This window comes from Botryllus schlosseri, chromosome 10 (assembly GCF_051294905.1).
Source record: "Botryllus schlosseri isolate E-star chromosome 10, Bs_hap1, whole genome shotgun sequence".
Taxonomy (NCBI): Eukaryota; Metazoa; Chordata; class Ascidiacea; order Stolidobranchia; family Styelidae; genus Botryllus; species Botryllus schlosseri.
Genome location: NC_137245.1, coordinates 24,483,617 through 24,507,495, shown reverse-complemented (window position 1 = coordinate 24,507,495; position 23,879 = coordinate 24,483,617). Strand labels below are relative to the sequence as shown.

At 40.9% G+C, this 23,879-nt stretch overlaps 1 protein-coding gene across 6 annotated transcripts; it reads left to right on the top strand.

Annotated features, from left to right (window-relative positions):
• The first annotated feature begins 252 nt into the window (after nucleotides 1–252).
• On the top strand, nucleotides 253–22,456 carry LOC145447728 (putative adhesion G protein-coupled receptor E4P). Of its 6 annotated transcripts, none has more exons than XM_080325984.1 (9): nucleotides 253–2,975; nucleotides 3,274–3,336; nucleotides 5,622–5,660; nucleotides 5,787–5,825; nucleotides 7,503–7,618; nucleotides 10,733–11,245; nucleotides 13,508–13,739; nucleotides 17,590–18,072; nucleotides 19,467–22,456. In XM_080325984.1, exons 1-9 carry the CDS (start codon nucleotides 2,909–2,911, stop codon nucleotides 19,775–19,777), a joined length of 1,863 nt encoding a protein of 620 aa, XP_080182110.1. In that variant the 5' UTR covers nucleotides 253–2,908; the 3' UTR covers nucleotides 19,778–22,456. The 6 variants fall into 6 exon arrangements, with proteins under 6 accessions (XP_080182110.1, XP_080182109.1, XP_080182108.1 ...); XM_080325983.1 differs by having other exon boundaries at nucleotides 5,784–5,825; XM_080325982.1 differs by lacking the exons at nucleotides 253–2,975; nucleotides 3,274–3,336 and adding exons at nucleotides 3,684–3,920; nucleotides 5,246–5,284.
• The last annotated feature ends 1,423 nt before the right edge of the window (nucleotides 22,457–23,879 follow it).

Genomic DNA, 23,879 nt, shown 5'->3' with positions numbered 1-23,879 from the left:
CATGTTGTATAAACCTACGGACAATTACCACTCGATATAGCCGACGTATATCAATATGGGATAGTTGGAACCCTCAAAATACTCGGTTCAACAGCAATAGTACAGATATTTCGTCAAAGGAGCTATATTTACCCTATATTGTCCATTGTCAATGTAAATAAATCCACTATGACGTCATAATTGAATATTCGTGACGTCATGTTTTAAACAAGGGCCTTGTTTTAAACATGCTTGCTTTAAATTGTTTTTTGTTTTAAATGCAACCCTACTTATAATTATGTGCATCGAAATCAATAAACAGATATTTTAGTCATCAAAATCCCAATTTTCGCGTTCAAGCTAATCAAATTTTGGTTATTTGGTTTTGGTAATTTATTTTTTGATAACATAACTAATTTCGAGGATTACCACGCGGGCCGTGGCGAGATAGCGTAGCAGTATAATCCACAGCTGCATCACCAATGGGTTGCGGGTTCGAGTCCAGCCGATGGCGGTTCCAGAATTCCTATCCAGCCCTGTAAGCGGTGTCTTATAAAAAGCCTAGAAGTGGGCCGTGCTACAAGTCGGCAACTGCGGAATAAGAAGAAAATTGGCCTGATGTAAATGACCATAGTAGTCGACAGACACCATGAATACCACAAAACACAACACAGCCCCGCGGGCCACTCTAAACCTTCTCGCGCGCCACGTATGTCAACAATCGTATCACCAAATATGACGTCACTGGCTTGGAATTTCGAATAGTCGGGTCGAAGAGAGAGCTTAAACTCAATGTACAATTTTTGATGGTACGCAAACTTTTTCTGTTGGCACAAATTAGGTTGGCGTATTGTTATAAAAGTCGACTCCAAGGCACACAAATGAAAGTGCGAACGGCCTCTCCAGACGACGCGAAATCTGCAGTCTCGATAATATTTCGCACAATCAGAGTTATCAAACATATGTTTTACAATGGCAGAGTTCATGGCCCTTGCCTGTTCTGAATCAAGCTTCAGAAGATGAGTCAAGGGCGAGCTTTTCTCTGAGTGCAAAGTTGAGATCACCGAGCAATTGTTAGCCTGTGATTGCCATTCATGATGCTTTGAATCTTGATTGTTTTGTCATCGTGCCGAAATCTTATTTCATGGAATTTCATTTTTGTATGCCATCATCTATCGTGGTGCATTTTTTTCTACGCAAATTTTGACCGTGGTGCAAAACACCAACAGGTGTTAAGCTCCTAATATTTTGTTTAATGAACCACAACAACAACGCGCGATTGTCGATGCTAAATGTGGATTGCAATACAAATAAAATGTCACCGGTCGCACTTTTACCATCGATACTTATCATCCAACCGACTTTAGCTGTCAAGAGAACGCGATGAAGATTTCGAAAGATTGAACGCCCCATTCGATTTCGAAGGAATATGTTTGTCAAAATATTACACTTGCCAACTTGTGTCCTTAGTAATCTACTTCTGCCATTAGTATTTTCGACCCAGCAATATGATGACTCTTTCTGAACTGAAGGGGACGAGTAACAAGGCCTTTATACAGTAGGGATGGTGTGAACGTGAGGTTCACGTTCACGTCCTGAATGGGAACGTCCGATATTTAACGGTTCACGTTCACAAATGAACCTTGGTATGTTCTGCACTGTGAACCTTTTTCATACATTACGATTTTCACTTCATTAGAACATCTTTGATTGAAATTTATTGCATGTCAACTGCGGGACACTCTATGCATGGTTCTGGCAGCTTAATAAAATCAACACTAAACGAGCATGCACCTGGACAATCTCAAAAATTTTACTTGCATGCTTCGTTACAAAAGTTTGCTCGAAATATCCAGCTTTCCGTTTCTGATCATTTACAGACTCTCTGCTGTGAGCTTGACCCGCAATCGTATAACATCAAGAGCGAAATACACTACATGTAGGTAGTCAGCGAATGATGCTTATTCAACCAATCAATGAAATTGATATCGTTTTGTCTGATGAAAAAAATCTAGCAGGCGCACGGGGTCAATCTTGTCTTGAAATGTCTATTGTATCATAAAAACAAAATCCGTGCGATAGGGGTGTTGGCTACTGCTGTATAACATGGGGTAGTATCAGTAGAAGTATAGAACCCGTCTTACACTCCGCTCAATATCAACGTAGCAATACTCAGACGCCGAATACATTGTCCGGTCTGGCCTGGACCGTTAAGGCGTAAGCTTATATTCCCGTTCAAATCCTCGTCGAAATTGTTGGCAAAGAGACGGAAGATATTGATTTTATGTGATTATTATATCATTTTATTGCCCCAGTTAATACATTTGGCGACGTTTAAGACGTCACGATGTACTTCAGCATTGTGGCACTGTATGGCCCGAGTCTTCGCTAGGTATCGTGTACATTAATAAAGGCTATCACTTCACTTAAATGTAGGGTTGGAATTAGCAACATGACGTTACGTGACTTGAGGTTCACGTTCACGCAGAACCTTTCAAAAAGGTTCGTGTTCAAACGAACCTGAGCCTTTCAGGGGTTCACACCATCCCTACTTTATAGGTCATATCGTCACCTCTAGTCAAATTTTATATTTGACGAAACTACAAACGTCTGTCTATGTGAAAGGGCACAACAGAAGTAGCAATAATTTGAAATATTCATTATAATGTTTTTGTTTTGTGTGACAATTATATTTCAAAGGTTTCGTTCTTTTAACACTATGTTGATGCACAGTTCATTTTGTGCGCTAGTATAGATGTGTAGTTATGCAGCAAATGTTTTGTGGTAGATTTTTGTTTTTATACCTCAGCAAAATGTTGGGTTTCTCGGGCTAGTATAAATATTAAGAACCACTATATTCTGCGTAGAATATTTCAGTAAAGTCATCCTTTCCCTGCCAATTTTTCTAGAATATATCCGGGGCACACATATGACTTTCAACCTCAGTGCGATCAATTTCACCGACAATGGATCCTTTTATGCGAACTGCTCCAGCGGTAAGTACTTCCGAGTGCCGCCAAGATACATTACGACTCTGCAATGTCTACAGCTCTGCTACTGAGCTGTTTCACGTTATTCATACATCGTTTAATTAATGTCGAAAAACGAGCATGAAATGCTGCTTCATCATTTATAGTTACACACACTTTTCAGTAGTTCTATTGGGATTAGAGAACTATTTACGTTTAGTGATTTCGAAGAGACGGGAACAGGTGAAAGGCTACGAACTACTATACTATATAATCGGTATTAGTTGAATGATTAGGAAATTGATATCTTTTTCATCAACAACAGAGGAAGTCACTGCAACACCCGCCACAACGTCAACTGCGGAGACAACCCCAACAAGTCTAACAGGTGCAACATTAGACATGAACATGAGGCAATTAACGTGTTGATGTTAAATTAATACGGTACAATTTTCACCTTGTTTGTGAGCAATCACCGTGCACGTTAGGAATACTAAGAGGTTAATATAGACGAGTAAAGTGATGGTCAGTACAAAAACCAATGCTGCGAAGGGGTCTAAAACTTTTGGCATTTACTGCGTCCCAAGTGATATATTGCCAAAGCGATGTCGCAGAAAGGCTCCATTTCATGTAGTGTAAAGCGGAAGTTCAGTGTGAGTTTATTTTAATTACAAGGTTACAACACACTGCGTCCGAGAGAGCGCAGCGCACGTTTCGACATAGCCACTCTTTATGTGGTAACAGACTCGCAGCACATTTATGGCAGATAACTGTATGATAGAGGTATCGTGTGCCTGTAACCCATAATATATTCGCGGAGTTTGAAAGTGATAATAGGCTAATAATAAATGCTATTTTGCACTTGCACTTGCAAAATATCTATCGATCTCATCGCAGAAACGACAGCATCAACAACTGCAACGAGCAATAACGCCGACTCTGTTACCAGCACAGTTATGAGCGGTCGTGACGGTACTAGCACGTAACAGTTTTTTGTCTATAATACGATTATTGCACGAGAATCTGTATATAAGTTGAACTGCTCGGGTACTCACCGTGAATTTATTTTCAATGCGCATAAGTGTCGCCGAGTCATGTTAACTCTAACTCTGGGGTTCTTAAACGGATGACCTTCAAGTCATCGGCTTCTGAAATTTTGGGGGCACGTACAACCGCCCATAATGCTTGAAGGGGTCCGCGATCCGAAACGTTTAAGAACCCCCGCGTCTAACTGATTGTTGATGTCGTGGTGGTCGCGAGTATCATTACACCTAACACAGGGTTCTCGAATCCTTTTTTTAAAACTGCGTACAATTTGTCTGCATGCACGTCGCACCCTTTCAAATAATGTAGCTAAAAGTACATGTAATTGAAAAGACAAGGCACAACAAAGTATGTATTTACACTTTCAAGCATCATTTCACACATTGAATGAGATGGATGAGCTTGGCGCCTTTCCACGACTAAATCTATTCTTGGAATTGCTTTGAAAGGCATGCGCGCAAGTTCTGTTCAACCGACAGTCTGGCACGAGATCTCCTCTTCTTGATAAACCTTGCTCCCAACTGTAAGCGGAGGGGAAGGGCAAAATACCCTCCACACATTTTGACACTGCCCGATACTACTTTGGTATACTATATACAGAACCACCCCCTTTGCCGTGAAAGTGTCCCTGGTTTGGTCAAGCAGAATCGGCTGGTCGGAAAATCCGTTTCGCAGTGATCATCGTCACAATTGTATACAAGGCAAACACTGAGGATTGAAATATCGCTAATCCAGTACCCTTCATAATGAACAAACGACACTGGATTGGATATGGCAGAATTAATCCGAGATCTACACTAGAGGCTACGTAAAAACGTTGATCACCCTCGCAGTAGAGAAATGAAAAAGCAACGAGCAAAGACTCACACTCTGCAATTTATATTTTGTAATGTTAAACATTTTCTTGCTTGTCACAAAAACGTTAAAATCGCTATTGCAGAAATTGACTCGTTGTCATAAAAATGCCCCCTACATTTCTCTCGCGTATCCCAGTTTGAGAACCCATGCCTTACCAGTTCATATCGTTATCCTCACTGAAATACATTTTTGACGAAGCATGATGTGTCTGTCTGTCTGTATGTCTGTCTGTCATGGATAAACCTGGACGTTCGGGGACGTGTTCGTGTTCAGTCCTGGGGTATAGTCGACAGTCGACACCCAAGATTCTGGTGCTATTTCTCCGACTCTTATCCCGTTAAGCAGTCGGTTGGGAGATTCTAATAAATGTCTCGTATGTAAATGACCTTTTTCAGAAGCGAGCACTGCCTCGGATACAACACAAGCGGCAGCAGGTATTCTTGAAAATGTAGGCCGTGGGCTACACGAGTAATCCAAATGCGGCCGTGAATAGCACAAACGTCGACCTCCCAGCTCTCGCGTATTCCATTTTGAGAATTCATGCCTTACCAGGTCATATCTTCATCCCCACTCAAATGCATTTTTTGACGAAGCATGATGTGTCTGTATGTCTGTCATGAATAAACCTGGTCGTTCGAGGATCTGGTCAGTCGCGGGCTATATATATAGTCGACACCCGAGATTGCGGTGCCATTTCTCCGACTACTATCCCATTAAATAGTCGGTTGGAAGATTCCAATATATGTCTCATGTGTAAATTACCTTTTTCAGAAGCGAGCACTGCTACGGAGGCAACGCCAGCATCAACAGGTATCCTTGAAATATATTCGATATTGATTAGTAACCTGTAACCGACCTATCAAATAGCCGGGTGGAATATTGTAATAAATGTCTCGTGTACCCATTATAAATTACATAACGACTTTCTTTCAGAAGGGACAACTACTACGGTAATAGCACCACACACAGAAACAGGTATTCTTAAAAACATTATATCAAATTCAGACTTGTACAAACTATACCAGCCTAGTTTCTTGGCGGTCAACTATAACTACCGTTTTTAGTTGTTTTAGTTCCAGTTCTAGTTGCGCATTTTAAAGAAAATTTAGTTGCCGAACTGCTAGAAAACAAAGTGTGGCGAGAAAGCGTAGTGGTATAATCCACAGCTGCAACACCAATACGTTACGGGTTAGAGTCCGACCGAAGTCGACTCTAGAATTCCCAGCTAAGTGCTGCAGATTAAACTAGGCTCCTCCTCCATTTCATCCATGTAAGCGGTGTCTTATAAAAGCCGGCAACCATACGGAATAAAAATGAAGAAATTTTACCTTGTCTTGTTATCGTTATTGCTTGTGGTATTCATGGTGTTCGTTGACTACTATGGTCATTTACACCAGGTCCATTTTCTTCAGTTTTATTTCATAGCTGCCGACTTGTAGCACGGCCCACTGATAGGCTTTTATAAGACACCGCTTACACGGATGAGATGGCGATGATGTTCATGTGGCACGCCGACTCGATTCAGATAAAAATAAAAGGAATAAGTTCCTTCGAAATTAAAGCTAGTAAGTTGTATTTTAGTTAGTTAGTGGCGGATTTTTTAAAGCTGTTAGCTCTAGTTCTATTTGCGCATTTACGAAATCCAGTAGTTTGTACGAGTCTGACCAAACAGTAACCCGTAACGGATTCACGAAGTACAGCGCGTAATTTCGAACTGGAAGCTAAAGCCGATATAACCTCACTGAAGCTGCGCATCGGCGTTACCAGCATTCGGCATATCACCATACTATTATAGGTATTCCTGCTTGCTGAATGTTTACTCAATATCAAATAGCACCAGAAAAAAATCACTGTATGTCGTGCTGTGAAATTGACGGAAGAGAGAATTATCAAGGCACTACTCGATTACAGCAGTATAAAAGGGAGCTTGCCGACTTGGCTATGTAGCAACTAGCAATGGATCAACGTCTAAACAACAGACTTTTAAACAAAGTGATGGGGTGCTGGTCATAGCCGTTGTCAAATTTCTATCAAGCCATACTGAAGTCTCGTCAATTTTGTTACATTGCTACGAAACGAGTTCGGTTTTCCGCCGAACAATGTAGTTGTGTAATATTTAGGTTCCGACTCGGGGGCGATATTCGATGCATTTAAATATCAATGCGCTCTTAATATGATGCAGTGTCAAATTTATGTTGGAAGTGTGAGAAAAAGTTCGGCACCAGCCATTTTCCTCAAAAAGTCACCGTATTCGAACTGCATAGCTAAAATATTACCATGAATTGTATACTCCACAATCCACATATCTGTGTGGTATCGAGGTCATCGCGTCGCCCTGTCAACGTTTCGTGACCCTTTGCGAAAATTCTGACACGCATAAAGACGAATTCCAGACAGTTGTGGGAGGATATTATGAAGAAACTTTGCGTACAAATAAGACAATCCTGTAAATGACTCGAACCAAGTCGCTTCCCGTTTTCCAGCAAAAGCCAGAGTCATATTGGAGGGAATAGTAAAATTGCAACTCGCGTATAGAGTCGTGTCTCGTTTTACAACCGAACTACGATCTCATCCGAAAAATAAATGTCTTATAGCCTATGACTTCGCACCGCAAGGAATCGTGTTGCATTGCTGACAACATCTTGTTTGTAGTTAACGAAATCGAGAAACAGTCTTTGGAGGCAATGAAAAACGTGAGCGAAGGAGGGCGGAAAGTGACTGTGATATTCACCAACATCACCGACGACGGGGAGCTGGTGCACAACCCGGTACGTAGTTTGTCGATAACAACGTCCACGTCACGGATGCAATTGCATGCCAACTTCCGCTATTCTAAAGCGGTGACGGGTAATTTCATCGCTCCAGCGCTGTAAGAGCGCGTAGAACCTGTACCTATTTGACGCTATACGGCAGACGTAGACTATTCTAGCTGTCTAATTAGAGCGAAATGCCTGTTGTTGTTTATTGAAAGAACCATTTGGCGCTTATCACCGGTTGGTCTCTTGCAACACTGTCGGCGATGGCGTAAGAAATGAAAAGTACTCAATGATAGCGTACGTAATGGTGCAAAATGCCGGTAATATAATTCCAATTTGTGAAATTTTTCAATGCTCTAATAATTATAATGTACTTACTGGTTTTCCTGAGAGTGATACATCAACTGTATAGATAGAGCGAAACGTGTCGAGCTTTGGTTTATGACATTTGCATTCCCCATGCTGGCGACTAGGGTTGGATTTAAAACAAATGGTTGTTGAAAATACTTTGTCTGAAACATGTTTTAAACAGTGTTTTAAACAATATCTTCAAAAAAAATTGTGGTTTTCAAGTTGTATCAATATGCCATAACTGTGTAACTACTTTCCAAAAACATGTTGCATGAGCCTGCGGACGACGATTACCACCCGATATAGCCGACGTATACCATATGGCAGGGGCGGGCAACTTCTCCAGTCGGCGGGCCGGATATAGGAAAATTAAGTACTTGGCGGGCCGGATTGCTGGATCGATACATCATTCGCCAATTTCTCCACATCTGCAAGGAATAAATCGTATTTAATGAATATATTTTAACGACAGCACTGTCGCTTCAAAGCCATTTCTCGCCGATAATTACGAAGACAATGTGGATTTGAGAATAGCATTGTCATACAGGCTCCACCATGTCTGCTTCTATCTGATCAATCAACACACGGAGCAATCCTTAAGATTCCAAGGCGTTAGATAACCCTGGTACCCCTAATTTACCAAGATATCAATTGATTAGGGCTGAGTAGGTGACGAGATAGCGTCGTTGTTCAACAATCTCGATATTGAATTACTGCGGTCCGCGTCCTCTACGAAATTTGAAAAGTGGCCCGCGACCTGATGTTTTGAGTTGGCGACCGCTGGTATAAGCGGTGTCTTACTATAGGGTCACCATACGTCCTCTTTTAAGATGATTTGTCCTCTTTTTGACTTTTCTTAAAGTGTCCACGGAGGACGCCCAAATGTCGTCATTTTGGGATTTTGTCCTCTTTTTTGAGAACTTTAGTTAAATATATGGCAAAATCGACTGAGATACAGTAATTTAGCACCGAAGTAACGCACCAGCGGCTATTTCGGGAGATGAGCCGGAAAGTTGACCCATTTTTAGTCAACCTACTGATATTGTGAAAGGAGAAACTGTATTTTGGGTGCCGAGCGAGAAAGTTGACCTTTCTTCATTTTAGTCAATCGACCACGAAGTGGGAAAAAATTTAGCATTTTTCAGGATTTTCCTCCGGTTTTGCAAGTCTGAAAATTTTGAAAAAGTGTCCTCTTCTCAGATTTTCAAAATATGGTAACCCTACGTCTTGCAAAAGCCTAGAAGTGTGCCGTGCTACAAGTCGGCGGTCACGGAATGAAAAATAAGCAATATCAGCCTGGTGTAAATGACCGTTGTATAGTCGGCGGCAAACATCATGATCACCACCAACGACATTAGGGCTGACTGCTTCGGAAATGCCGATAATGCAAGTCTTCTCGCTTCGACGTACTTACGCGTAAGCTCCGCTCTCTCACGCTGCCCAAGTGCGCATACACGTATATCATAGCATATACAGTCACTAAAATTGGACGTAGTAAGCAAGTAGTGAGAAATCTCGGCAGACTGGGGCCACGGGCCACACTATCATGTAAGACGGAAAACTCTCCGCGGGCCGCACAAAATCCCTTCGCGGGCCAGATCCGGCCCGCGGGCCGTATGTTGCCCGCCCCTGCCATACGGCATACGAGATGGTTGGAACCATCGAAATAGTCGGTTCAACAGCTATAGTACGTAGATATAGATCATTGTTACGTAATGAATGTCCTGATGCTGATGACCGCCGACCGTAAAAATGCTGCAAGACAATGTAGTACTGGTAAAGATATTTTCGGTCCGTATATAACATGAGTTGGAAGCCTATTTCGTCAATGGAGCTATATTTACCCTATATCAAACGACTATGACATCACAATTGAATATACATCACGTCATCGCTTAGAAAGAAAACACAAAAAAAAACAATAAAAAACATGTTTGACACATGTTTGTTTTAAATGGATTTTTGTTTTAATCACAACCTTATGATTTGTTATGAACTGAACTCTATTCTGTTGTATTTCTAACTACCGTATGGTCGACGCAAAAGATCATCGCTCTATCAAATATGCTGGACCTGCGGTGTGCGACAGTATCTCGCCGGCTATCCGACAGTCGCCGTCGTCGCCGAGCATGTCCAGTTGTCCACATTCAAGTCGAAATACAAGCAATTTCTACAGAATCAATACTAGTCAGCCCTCAATTTTACCGGACCACGACATGACATATCGATCTCGCCTTCCGTCACAAGCCACCTCAATTTTGTCTCTTGTCGTTTTGTATCATCTTCTTTTACTTTTCATTCAGTGTGCAATGTGCATGCCTCCATTTTTGCATCGCCTAGGGCCTAGGCCAAGGTGTGTGTCCGATCTCAATGACTACTCCAAGTCTTTTCGACACCTTCCTATCTTTTCAATGTATCGCAGTCTTGTGGTGCATTGAAATGAAATGATGAAATTGTAAATTATGAATTGATTGAAATTGATTGATGATTGATTGATTGATTGATTGATTGATTGATTGATTGATTGATTGATTGATTGATTGATTGATTGATTGATTGATTGATTGATTGATTGATTGATTGATTGATTGATTGATTGATTGATTGATTGATTGATTGATCGATTGATTGATTGATTGATTGATTATTTCTTTCAAGTTTATGTGAATTCAGTCATTCTAGATCTTTGTTCTAATTCGTAAAAAAGCTCAGAATTTTGTAGTTGGCCAGCTGTGCTACGGACTGCATCCTTAAATGTTGACGATACATTTTCAGGACCCTGGGAAAGAGCAGGTTGTTGGTTCAGTCAGGTTGGATGGCTCGACATATAAAAATGTGCGCCTGGTCATCATCAAAGACACATCATCACCCCCAGAGCTGTCAAGAAAATCCGTAGCTTCGTTCGTACCGGAAAAACCGCCTGAATCTCCGGTAAAGGAAGCCTACTTACTCACAAGCGGGCTGCTGGCTATTGACGCTTATGCCGACGGCACTTCGCTGAACATCTCTAGCACGGAATTTAAGCTGGATATATCCCAACCTATAAACCAAACCTCGCTGCAACACGCTATACAGTCTGCCGACGTACCGAACACGTCGATCGGAAGAAATATTTTGAAAGGGTCAAGCTACAGATGTGTATTCTTCGACAAGGAAGGCCTGAGCGCGAATGGTTGCAGTGGGACTGCAGACAACAATACCGAAAGATTGTCCTGCAGATGTGATCACGCGACCGTATTTGCCGCTCTCTTATCAGTGAAAGTAGTGACCATTCCTGACGGTGTCAAGGTACGGTGTGAGATCCATTCTGAATACACATCAGACTTGGATACATAGATAATTATCGGATAATTCTAGCAGTCTACGTGAAGTAATTAAAACGATAAGTCGGTAATCTAATTCTAATCTAATTTGTTAAATGTTTGGATGCTCTAATTTTAATTCTAATCTAATTTCCGGTTTTTCTGACAATGATGCAGGTGAATTGTATGGTACGAAACGAGCCTAAGCTTTGCATACACAGGGCTGCCAGACAGGTTTTGAGAAAAAGGGCCAAACAGTGTCGAAAAAAGGGTCAATCTGGGTTAAAACATCCAACTTGTTCAATACCGTAAATAACGTTGTTAAGCGTTACATAATAACGTTAACAACGACATTAACGTTGCAATATTACTCATTGACCTTTTGTCACTCACCGGGAATTCCAGATGTATATTGTTAATGTTGTTGTAGGACACCAAATCCACTACATCTGTTTATAGTATTCGAGGACACCGAATCTTGACTACGCTAACTGCTATTATTTCAAGCCTTTTCAAACTGAATATAATATTGTCAGATAAAACGTCTTGTGATACAATATGAGTCTATATTTACCATTCCAACACAGTCCACATTCTATAAGAACAATTCCAATACCAGCATTCATGCGTCATGATGAGGAAGCATTGGCCCATAGGCCATAGCGAATGTGAAATTCTCCAAAAACACTACCCACGGCCACAACATCCTAATAACACTTTTCAGTCTCGATTTCTGAAAGACATTCATTTAAATAGCTTCTTTGATAGTATGCACCAACTGCTTCTAAAAAGAGCAAGATTTTTTGGTGGGCCAATATTATATTTTACACCAATTGTATTGAAAGAAGTAAATTTTAGTAAAAGTCAAAGTCACATCAAAATTGTGATTAGCAATTTCACCGAAGAAACAATACAAGTAAAACGTAGAGGTGGCGTATAGAGATGAAATTAACGCAATTCAGCGCAAAAAAGTCAACAGAGCCCACCGAACGAACAACCAAAGATGTTTATATCCATCTACCTTGGACTGTTCTCATTCCCATCTGATTTGAAAAACAATTGATTTCCGCGGTCAATAAGTGTTACGCCACAATGAAAACTGGCGTGATTTTTACGACAACGCAAGTGCTCCCTTCAACACGTAAAGACGCGCTTCCCGCACTTCAACAAAGTAATGTAGTGTACGAATATAAGTGCCACTGTGATTGTATGGTTACGTAGGAACAACATCTAAGCGTTTGGAGGAACGCATAAACCAGCATGTCCCCAGATTTATCAGATCGCGTGCATCACGCTCTGTAAAAAGCTCACGCTTGACTCATCCACTTAAACTTGACGCTGAGCGTTCGAAGGCCATAAATTCCGCCATTGGCGAACATCTGTTGGATAATCCCGCCTGTGCGAGAAATTATCGAGACGACAGATTTCGTGCCATTGGGAGGGGGCGCTCGCGCTTTTATCTGTGTGCCTTGGAGTCGACCTTTATCAAAATACATCAGTCCGAGCTTTGCCAACAAAAGGAGCTCGTGTACCATCATAAAATAGGACATTGAACGCTCACTTATTTGAGATCTCCTTTCATGCTGGTGACGTCATATTTCGAGATACGATTGTTGATATACAATGTTCTTTCCGATTCTCTGCTAGTTGCTGACGATTACCCCCGACGAGCGTCAGCCGAAAATATTCGGGCTCATTTTAATATGAATATACTATACAATTGTATCTTGAAGTTCTGTACCTCCAAGAAGCACTTTACAAGTACGACAGTACCAAAAACAGCCGCGAGCTGCACAAAAATCTCCTTTGGCGCATAAATAACTAGAAATGGGTGACTATGATGACAATATGTTACGATATATATTTATAAGATTTTTAACAATACATATGTTCGCTATTTTGGTACTGTTTTACTTGGTATTATTTATTTAGTGAATTGACTAATCTCAATGTCGTTATGCGCTGTTTATCACGAATTGCGCTATCAAAAATGAGGCTTGGCTCGTCTGTGCCTCACCTCACCCTATACACCCTATATTTGTAAACAATAAAAATTGCGTAATTGTGGGTGTAGAAATTTTCAAAATTAGTGATTCATGAAAATAGCAATATTCATCGAAGGTTTTCACTTTATGCTTCTACTTATCCTGGCGACAAGTGAGGCACTGTGTCACTTGCACCCCCTGTTGTTTACTGCATGATATCGAGGTGGTACAATGACAATACTACTTCTGTTCTTTTGTTTTAGGTCGTGTCGTACATATGCGAATGCCTGTCCATTCTATTTCTGATCGCGACAGCGATTGTGTTGATCACCGTACGTAATCGCGTCCGCGGGGACAGAGTCAAGGTGCAAATAGCTCTGACGCTGAGCTTACTTTGCCTTCACGTCCTCATGGTGTTGCATGACGCGGCCGTACTCAACGACACATTGTGCGAAATGTGGGCGGTGTTGACTCATTTCTTCCTTCTATGCTCTGGTGGGTGTCGTTTTCATTTCCTCTTGTGCCAATGATATTATATCGACACAGCCTATGATATGCATTGTGGCTATTACATGTGTGTCACAATTCGTGATGGACATACTCTAGTTCGTAGTGCCAGTATTCAGTACCGAATACTACTGATTCTAGCCACGAAATACGGTACGGTGCGCTATCAGAACACTATGATATGATATAACCAGAGGTGGTCAGTAACGAAGTACTTCTACTTTTTCGAAGTACTCAAGTAGTTTTCCTCTACTTCTAGTACTTACTCAAGTAGATCTGATTTTCGCTACTTCTACTTCTACTTCATAATATTTTGTGATCTACTTACTTACTTTTCGCTATTTTCAGTTTGTCAAGTAGAAGTAGTTCAATCTTCCAATCAGGAAGATAGCCTGAGGAATTTCGGGGCTGTTTTAACGGAGTATCAACATTTAATTTTCATAAAAGTTTAGTAAAGCCCAGAATTTTCGTCGCGCGCAGTGGTTGCGGTGTGTGAAAGTATCGGTGAATATAATTTAGGTAGAGGGTTGGCGTGGTTCCGTTCACACCACATTGTCGCCCTTCGCTCATATGAAATAATTCATCACAGTATATATGGCTCATCATAACGTTTGATGTTTCGCAATCTAGCATTTACTAGTCATATCGTAATCTAGCACGTCCATGGCGTGTCCTAATCTGGAAAAGTGGACTCTGACTTTTTTTTAGATTTAGAGCTGTTTTAGCATACCACCTTTGAAACTGTCTCGACTAAAAACATGAAATACATGTTCTGCTTTTAAAAGTAGTATTTATATTTCACTTTCAATTCCCATTAGTATCATATACTTTGAGTTATAATAAATATCAGTTCTTTTTTCTGGATAACCTACATGTTGAAGTATAAAAGCAAGTGTAGTAATGCCTTTAATTTCTGGAAATAAAGCTACACAATATGGCATTTTTACGGTCCACCATATTTTTTATTAACGTTTACTAATCGCGCAAAGTGTTTACACCGTATCCTATACAACTTCTCCGATTTGCTATTCGACTAAACTACGGGCCTTATAATATGAGGGGTGGCGCCATACCATGCTATTTTCTAAAACGTGCTGTTCGAGAAAACAAAGGATTAGCATCCTATTTCCGTATCGATACTATCATTTACATCCCATGTGGATGAATGCTTATGCTATCGAAAATTGGATACCTGCTGGTATGCATCAATATGAATCAAGCTCGTCACCTATCGCATAGCTCAATTTGCACCTTTTTACATTCCATGTGAACGAATTAGGATCGTTTTTACAACTACTTACTTACTTGAGTACTTTTAAAGTCAGTCAATTCTACTTCTACTTCAAGTAGTTTTAGGTTGCTTATGGAGGAAGTACTTCTACTCGTACTTGAGTAGATTTTTTGGTCGCTACTTCTACTTCTACTTGAGTAGCTTTCTTGACTACTTTGACCACCTCTGGATATAACAGTATGTTAAAGTGCCCTTCAGCGTGCTACTATGCAGTGTACTGCAAACTTGGAACTAGACCAGGGGTCATCAACTCAAAATGGGCAAAGGGATGATTTTCCAACTTGGTCTGGCGCCTTGAGCCTCAATATTGCGATATCGAAACATATATAAGTTTTACAATTTTTAATATAATGTCAATTGATATTGATCGGGCAAAGTAACGTCTAGGAAAAGGAGTGAACCTTGCAAAATCATCTCTGTGATAACAGGAAAATACTGAAATTTTGCTACATCTTATTCATGGATAAAAAAAATCTGCTGATTATTACCTAAAATCGTACTTTCTGGCGGAGGCTCATCTGTTTCCTAATCGCTGGATTGATCAATGGGTGGGTTGGCCGTATATTCAGGACACATGGCTTATTGGCCACGGTCCCATGATTTTTGGCTCTTAATGGATCCTTTAAAACTAGTTCGTGTACTCCCAAGTTTAGGAAACCCTCGTTAAAAGCTAAATTTAATTTTTGATGTACCCTTGTATAAATAAGCTACCTTTCCGTACCGGTGCACCCATGCATTTACTTTACCCTAAGGTGCACCGTGCACTCGCATTGACGAGTGCTGCTCTAGATATGCCGGGCTTAAATGACAATCCAATAAGAGTAAGTCACACTGCGTTGTTGTTGGTGACTCGGTCATGTTTACTTGTCGTCCAGTTACAAAAGTTCAAAATTGTCTTTGGTCCGGTTATAACTAACATGAAACTACTTACACTCATACAAATTACATACAATATATGGTAGTGGTATTAGCAAAAGTAATAAACGAAATGTATTAAATGTTGTATCACAGCTGTAGTGAGAGAATTGGTATTATTTTTATTTCTTGCTACTTTTTTCAAATCAACATACGGTAATGGATTTGGTTTTGTTAAAAAGTTAACTAGGCCTACATACTGAGACAGATAATGTTCGGATTCAGCACTGAAAAGGCCCGCCAGTTGAGAAGCCCAGGTCTAGTTTATCTAACCCGTTGTTGCCAAGCCAAGACTCATTTGATACGACCAAACACTGCCTATCAAACTCTCACAACCACCTCGGTCGGCTGTTATGCTACTACTGGTGCACCACCATACGTGGATGCGAGATATACGAAAGTCAAATGTCGCGCATATTAGTAGTCAAGAAAGATACTCAAGTCAAAGTAGCGACGAAAAAAAAATCTGCTCAAGTACGAGTAGAAGTACTTCTTCCATGAGCCACCTAAAACTACTTGAAGTAGAAGTAGAATTGACTGACGTTAAATCTACCCAAGTAAGTAAGTAGTTTTAAAAATTCGCTTACTTCGTTCGTCTGGACTGTCAAAAGCTGCAAATTGAGCTATGCGGAAGGTGCAGAGAGCTTGACTCGTATTGATGCATCCCAGGAGGTGTCCAATTTTCGAGAGAATAAGCATTCTTTCGCATCACGGGATGTAAATTATAGTATTGCTATGAAAACGCGATACAAACGCTTTGTTTACTAGAAGACCCCATTTTAGAGAATATCATGGCATGGCGCATTACCCCATATTATAAAGCCCCAAGTTCGGGAAAAGAGCGATACAGAAAAGTTGTATCGGATACGGTTTCAACACTTTGCGCGATTAGTATACGTTAATAACAAATATTGTGGATCGTAATATTTATATTCAGTGTAGCTTTATTTTCCGAAAATAGAGGCGTTACTACACTTGCTTTTATGCTTCAACACGTATGTTCTGCAGACAAAAGGACTGAAAGTTATTAGAACTCAAAGTATGATGCTCGGAATTTAAAGTGAAATACAAATACTACTTCTAAAAAGGGGAAAATATATTTTATGTCTTTCGTCCATAAATCTTCAAAGGTGATCTGCTAAAACAGGTGAAACGTTAAAAAAAGCCGGTTTTTCCAGATTAGCAAGACACGTCATGGGCTGCATGATTACGATATGATAGGTAATTGCTAGATTGCGAAACGGTAGTTTCAAACGTTATGATGTGCTATATTTACTGTGATGAAATATTTGATATGGGCGCCAATGCGGTGTGAGCGGAACCAGGCAATCCGGTACCTTAATTGTATTCACTTATACTTTCGTGAAAACATATTTGTCACGCCATAACTACTGTGCGCATAGCGCAACAAAATTCCTCAGGCTATCTTTCGTATTGGGGGATTAAGCGTACTTCTACTTGACAAACTGAAAATGGCGAAAAGTAAGTAAGTAGATCACAAAATATTGCGAAGTAGAAGTGGAAGTAGAGAAAATCGGATCTACTTGAGCAAGTACCAGAAGTATGGGGAAAACTACTTGAGTACTTCCAAAAAGTAGAAGTACTTCGTTACTGACCACCTCTGTATTTCAGCAACTTGGATGCTCATGGAGGGTATAACCCTTCTCTTCAAAACGATGGACGGCGTGATGAGGCTGCTGAGCGGTTCCAACGCGAAGAAATTCGCCGTATTTCGCTACGCGTTCACGCTCGTATTTTCCGTGGCCTTCACGGCCGGGGCGGCTATAAGTGGCTTTTCCGCCTCGGAGCAAACCTACATGCCAAAGTCTCCCGATGGTCGCTACCGGCAGTGCTGGCTGGGAGAGGAATTGTTGGTGGCGACGGTTGTAGTGCCGATCGCTATCATTCTGATATGCTGCACTTTGATCACGATGCGTATGTGCTACGTCGTATACCATATGAGCGCGGAAAGCGAGAATTACAAACCCACGGGCCACCTCACGGGCTCGCAGGACGATGACTTCATGAACACGGAACACGTCAAGGCGGCATTGAAGGCTACTTTGGTTTTGATGCCGGTGCTAGGATTCCCCTGGTTTCTCGGATTTTTTACAGGTGTGTAACTGATATTAGCGGATTTAATAGTTAACACTTCAAATCCAAATCCAGAATAAATTTTGTATCGCGTCCAAATCCTAGTACAAATCCAGTAATGGCTGAAATTTAGTTCCCAAGATCAAATATAAGTCGAATCCATATACGACTTCTTGTTCAGTAAGTCGTGAGTTCAATCTTCGGCCGGGTTACACCAAAGACCTGATCAGTAAAACTGGTATCCGTGGTCTCCCCTCTTGGCGCTCAGCATTTCCGGGATAGCATGGAGGGGTGTATCTGCATCTGCACCTTCCTTGTGCGGCGGCATATGTGCATCATGCACTCGTGGTATGCACAGATCGTGTGTGTGTATCATGAGTCGGTGCCGCAAAAGCATCAAGGACAAAAAAGTATATTACGTCCTATTCCGAGAAAAATTATACCATCAGTTTATTTTTCAAATCCAAACATGGCATTGGCAATGTAATAGCGCAAAGGAATAGGAATGTAAATAGCATTTTCAGGAAACCATACAGTAGATTAGAATTGAAATTAGAGCATATAGAAACATTTCACAATGTAGATTAGAATTGAAACTGGCCGCAATGCTTCGAATACTTTTTATAATGATTCGAGTCGAATAGTAAGACTTTTATCGAGTACTGAGATGACACACTCCATGTCATTAAGAGTTAATATGCAATCGGCAATTTTATTTTCGATACCATTTCCACTGTGGAAAGGCTGTAAACCGCACACCATACGAAACATCGTAGTAGCCTACAAAGCTACGCAGTACGCACGTTAGAGTATATGACATATGTTTAAAGTCGGGAGTAGCCCACTGCACTGTCACGAACCTCAATCAAATAGTTATGGTCGAAAAAAACACCAAATAATCTACAACGTGATGTAGAATTGACATATATTCTTTGTGGTCGCATAAAGGGTACATATTTGAACTTTACACATCATTCATACTGCTGTGTCGTCATAATGAGTGATGCTCAAATACGCGACTCGACTCCAAAAATTCTCTCGGATTCTATCCCCGGCCGGGTCAAACAAAAGACTTGAAAACTGGTATCCGCGGCTATCCCGCTACGCGCCCAGCATCCGCGGGTAGCATGGAGGAGAAAAATGGTTTTGCAGGCTAGATGACCTTACTCAAAGCATCTCGATGGTGCAGGCGAAAATATATCTGGTCTCTCTCTTTCTCTCACTCAGATACCCGATTTTACCCAGCCATCAGACAAAATATACAATGTGATCGTGGCATTTCGTTTTATTAGTCAATTTCGACAATTAGAATCATCCAGTTGACCTAGTGTGAGTGGGGCGACGTATATTTGTGAACTACTCCATTCATTGTTTCATCACAAGTATCATAACTGTCGACAATGTTTCTCTTACAGGCATCGGAACCGATTCGGAATTATCCGAAAGCGTAGTGTTCATGTATCTGAACGCAATTATAAACGGCCTGCAAGGCGTCATGCTATTTTTCGTGTACTGCATCCTCGGAAAGGAAGTTCGCAAATCAGTCACGAAGGTCTTAATAAGAAAGGGCTACTACTTTAACGTCGGGCCTACGAAAACAACCACAGACTCCACAACCATGTCCACCGGTGCGTCTACCACTACCAGCAAGCTTACCGGGATCACCAGCGCAACGAGTGATAGCACGTCTTCGACCGACGAGAAGGCGGCCACAAACAAACTATAAAATGGGAAAGACAGCGAGTTTGTCGTATCGAATCCTGCATATTTGACGCACAGTATCTGATCCTTCTATCGGTTGCACTTACGGAGTACCGGCCACCTTATTCCCATAGATGACATATACCCAGTGTCGCAAAACAAATTCCAGGTCATGCCAGCGACGCAGGCGGGAAGGAAAATTGTCCGCTATGGCATCAAGCCACGATGATGATGCGACGCTTCAAATGTGATGTTTCTCCTATATGCTCGTTGCCGATAAATCCAGCTGTCTAAGTAGAGCTATAGATAACTAACCTACGGATAGATACGCAACACCCGTCGTCACGCTTGATTGCCCGGAGGAAATTACTGCTCAGCAATCTGAACGCAACATAATTTCTAATCCCATAGCTGACGACCCGCGTGCTTAAATTCAATAAAGTTGATCTTATTTGAAAGCCACTGCCGCACTGATTCCGAACATATACATTAAAATCTAATCAGGGCAATGGAACTCCTTTGAAATACACCTCAAAGTTTAAAAATCGGCATTGTTCTGAACAATCGCAACCACGCGAGGGCCATTGTTATGGTCATTGTGCTGCGTCGCTGCGATTGTTTAGAACAATCCCGATTTTCAGACTTTGAGGTGTATTTAAAGGGAGTTCTATTACCCTGATTGGAATTAATGTATATTTTCGGAATCAGTGTGGCAGTGGCTTTCGAATGAGATCATCTATATTGAATTTAAGCACGCGGGTCGTCAGCTATGGAGTTGGCAATTATGTTGCGTTCAGATTGCAGAGCAGTAATTTCCTCCGGGCAAGCAAGCGTGACGACGGGTGTTGCGTATCCATCCGTAGGTCAGTTATCTATAGTAGAGCGATATGCCGGTAATCTAATTCTGATCTAATTTGTGAAAATGTTTCCATGCTCTCGTTTTACATGTAATCTAATTCCTGAATATGCTGCATGAGAACTGTATCGTGTGAAACGTGCTGAGCTCCGTGAACAGACATTTGCCGTCCTCGTGCTTATGAGGATGAACTCTAAATTGGTGTGAATTGAACTTGATCTTTGTTGTATTTATTGCTAATTCTGAATTCAATTCAATTTCCAAGTTTCCGAACTCAGTGATTCTTATTCTAACCTAATTTGAAAAAAAACTGCATATCTGTAATGCTAATTCTGATCTGATTAGGAACAGATGTAAATTTTGTAGTTGTCCACTGTGGTTGAAGGTTTATTAAAATTTGTAACTATAACTTCGTGAGGCCCGGTGGACCGTAACTTTTCAATGATTGCGATTCACTGCCGAAGGATTATTGGGTGTAAAAAATCGAAACGACCCGAATCCAGACTGATTTACTAAGCGCGTGAGACTCTGATATCAGATATTGCAGGAATACGGCTCTTAAAAATACGTTGCAAAATTTCTTGCACAAGTACTTGACCATTTTGCATCATTGTCTTTACCCTGTTGAGCAGGGGTGGCCGACCCGTGTAATTAATTCGAAATTCGGTATGTTATCAAAAAATAATTGCCCAGGTCATTTATTGTGAAATTAGCCTGACCGCGAAATTTGGGAGGTTGATGACTAAAATATCAGTTCCGACGCATTAGCGTAGCCGGGGTCAGTCACATTCTTTGTAGATCTTCGTATACTATAACGAAGTAGAATTCTTCGCGGCAGATTTGTTTAATTTGAAATTTTTCTTCGCGCATCACGCGATTTAATGACACTCGTTTTCTTCCTCTTGACATTGGTACCACATCCTGAAAATTGAAAATTATAAACTACGTCCAATTACAAAATTGAGTCTAATTATATTCGCAATTGATAGACGCTTGTTGGTCGAAACCTTCTACATTGGTTTGTCCCCTTGTGCTGGCGATTAATATTCACGACCTTGCAAACGTAGTCTGATATATCTTGTTTGCGCTGTAACGTAATCCAGATTGCTCCTATCGGACTACTAAAAATTGCTCATCAACATTTAAGTGACGCGCGCAATGGTTCTAAAAATTCATGTGGCCCTTTGGCCGAAAAGGATGGCCAGTCCTGCTCTTGAGCATCAGTGATGACTTGATCACCAGACCCCTCACTCTGCTAGACGCTCCGTCGCTCGCTGCGACAATGTCTTGAAGATATATTACAATACTGCCATTGCTGTTATACTTGATGGGTGCCATGCGCCACGCGTCCGACAAGGAACTTGTCATTTTTCCTAACTGGAGACTATATAGGCTACTGCGGATTGTGAGTTGTACGAAATATATTGCATTGTTGGAAGTCGTCGACATTTGCTGAAAAAAGCTAGTTGAAATATTCTTCTACAATCCGCCGACCTATATCTGTTTTGTTTATTTAGCATTTTATTTCTTGTATACATAACGCTGTCGCCTGTTTTCTTCGTATTTTCTTCTTCTGCATTGGTGTTGCGCGTGATGCTTTCTCTCACTAACTAGAATTCCGTAGTTTATGCACTTTATCACTGTACAAAGTTTCAATACGTTTGTCGTCGTTAAAGTTAGAGGCGTGTTATTTATAATACGGAATACTTTTCTGATCTATTTTACTTGCGGACGATACCAACATGCTGTATGTGTATGTGAAACATTGGAATCCTATGATGGGTCTATTTCAGTCCGTCTTTCAGTTTATTTATCATTTTATCAGATCAATACATCACAAGACTGCGACACCATGAAAAGATAGGAAGGATTTCGTTGAGACGACATGATCGTAAAAGTCCTCTGGGCGCATTACAGATGATATTAAAACGGAGCTCAAAATTATAGCGATATTCGTGAACGGACATTCAGCCGTACATTAAAAATCGACTTCTATAGACAACTCGCGCATGGATCAGATTATCGGCTGAGTACTGAGTATACCTACCTATTTACCAGAGATTAAAGATGGCCCGCTAAGAGAACGGTAACTCTGATTTCACACTTTACTTTTACGCAGAAAGACAGAATGGCGTGCAGCATACATTGTATATCCAAGCGTTGCATTTAAAACATGGCAATTTTTTTAAGGCACGGCGTCACGAATATTCAAATGTGACGTCATAGTCGATCGATATTGAAATTACAGGGTTATTATAGTTGATTTGACGAAATCGTCGCAATGACTTGGGCTATATCTTCATTTAACACATTTTGAGAAAATTGACCTTATGTAAATTTTTCATCTTCTTTTAGCCGTGTATTGACCCTGATTAACTTTGAATTAATGAAACAGACATAACCATTGCCATGCAAGGCCGAAAAGACATAAACATTTTCAAAAACTTTTTTTTTCAAGTTTTAAAAATGGACGTTCAAAATTTGAAAACTGGACATAACTCACTTTGATTACCCGGCGATGAAATAGGCTTCCAACCTCTATCACTGTCATATTATAGATAACTAACCTCTGTAGGTTAGTTATCTATAGTCATATACGGACCAAAAATATTTTTGACCAGGACTATATCGTCATGCAGCATTTTTATGGTCGTCGGTCATCATCGTCAGAACATTCATACCCTACCGATGATCTTAGATCAGGGGTGGCCAACCTTTTCAGCCAAACGGCCACATTTGATTGACGAACTATTGCGCGGGCCACTAGCCGCGCGAAGCGCGAAACTTTTTCGAAGTTCATAGGTCAGTAATATTTTCACTTGACTATATTGCGGGCCTGCTGTATATCGCTGGGCTCAGTTTGGAAGGAATGGACTATTTGGCGTCTGGACATATCGATATTGAAATCTTCGACCAACATGCGTCAATCATTTTGTGCCAAGGTTTCATAATCGACGGTCTTTCTGCGGGCGCAAACGCAAGGTCGCATAGATTGAACGACACTTTGTCTCGTAATCGCGAATATGGTTTGACCGGGGCCTACGATAGGCCCCGGTTTGACTCGATCTGATACATTAGGCGTTCTTTTATATTCACAAAGGGGTAACAATATTAAAAGCAAGAAATCGAGTGACAACATGTTGCGCGAAGCGTGTACAAAATTTTTACTTTTGATAAATCTATCGCAATTTATTCTGCTTTATTGTAGTGTACGAAGATCTACCAAAATGTGACTGGCTCATGGATATGCCAATGCGTCTGAATTGATATT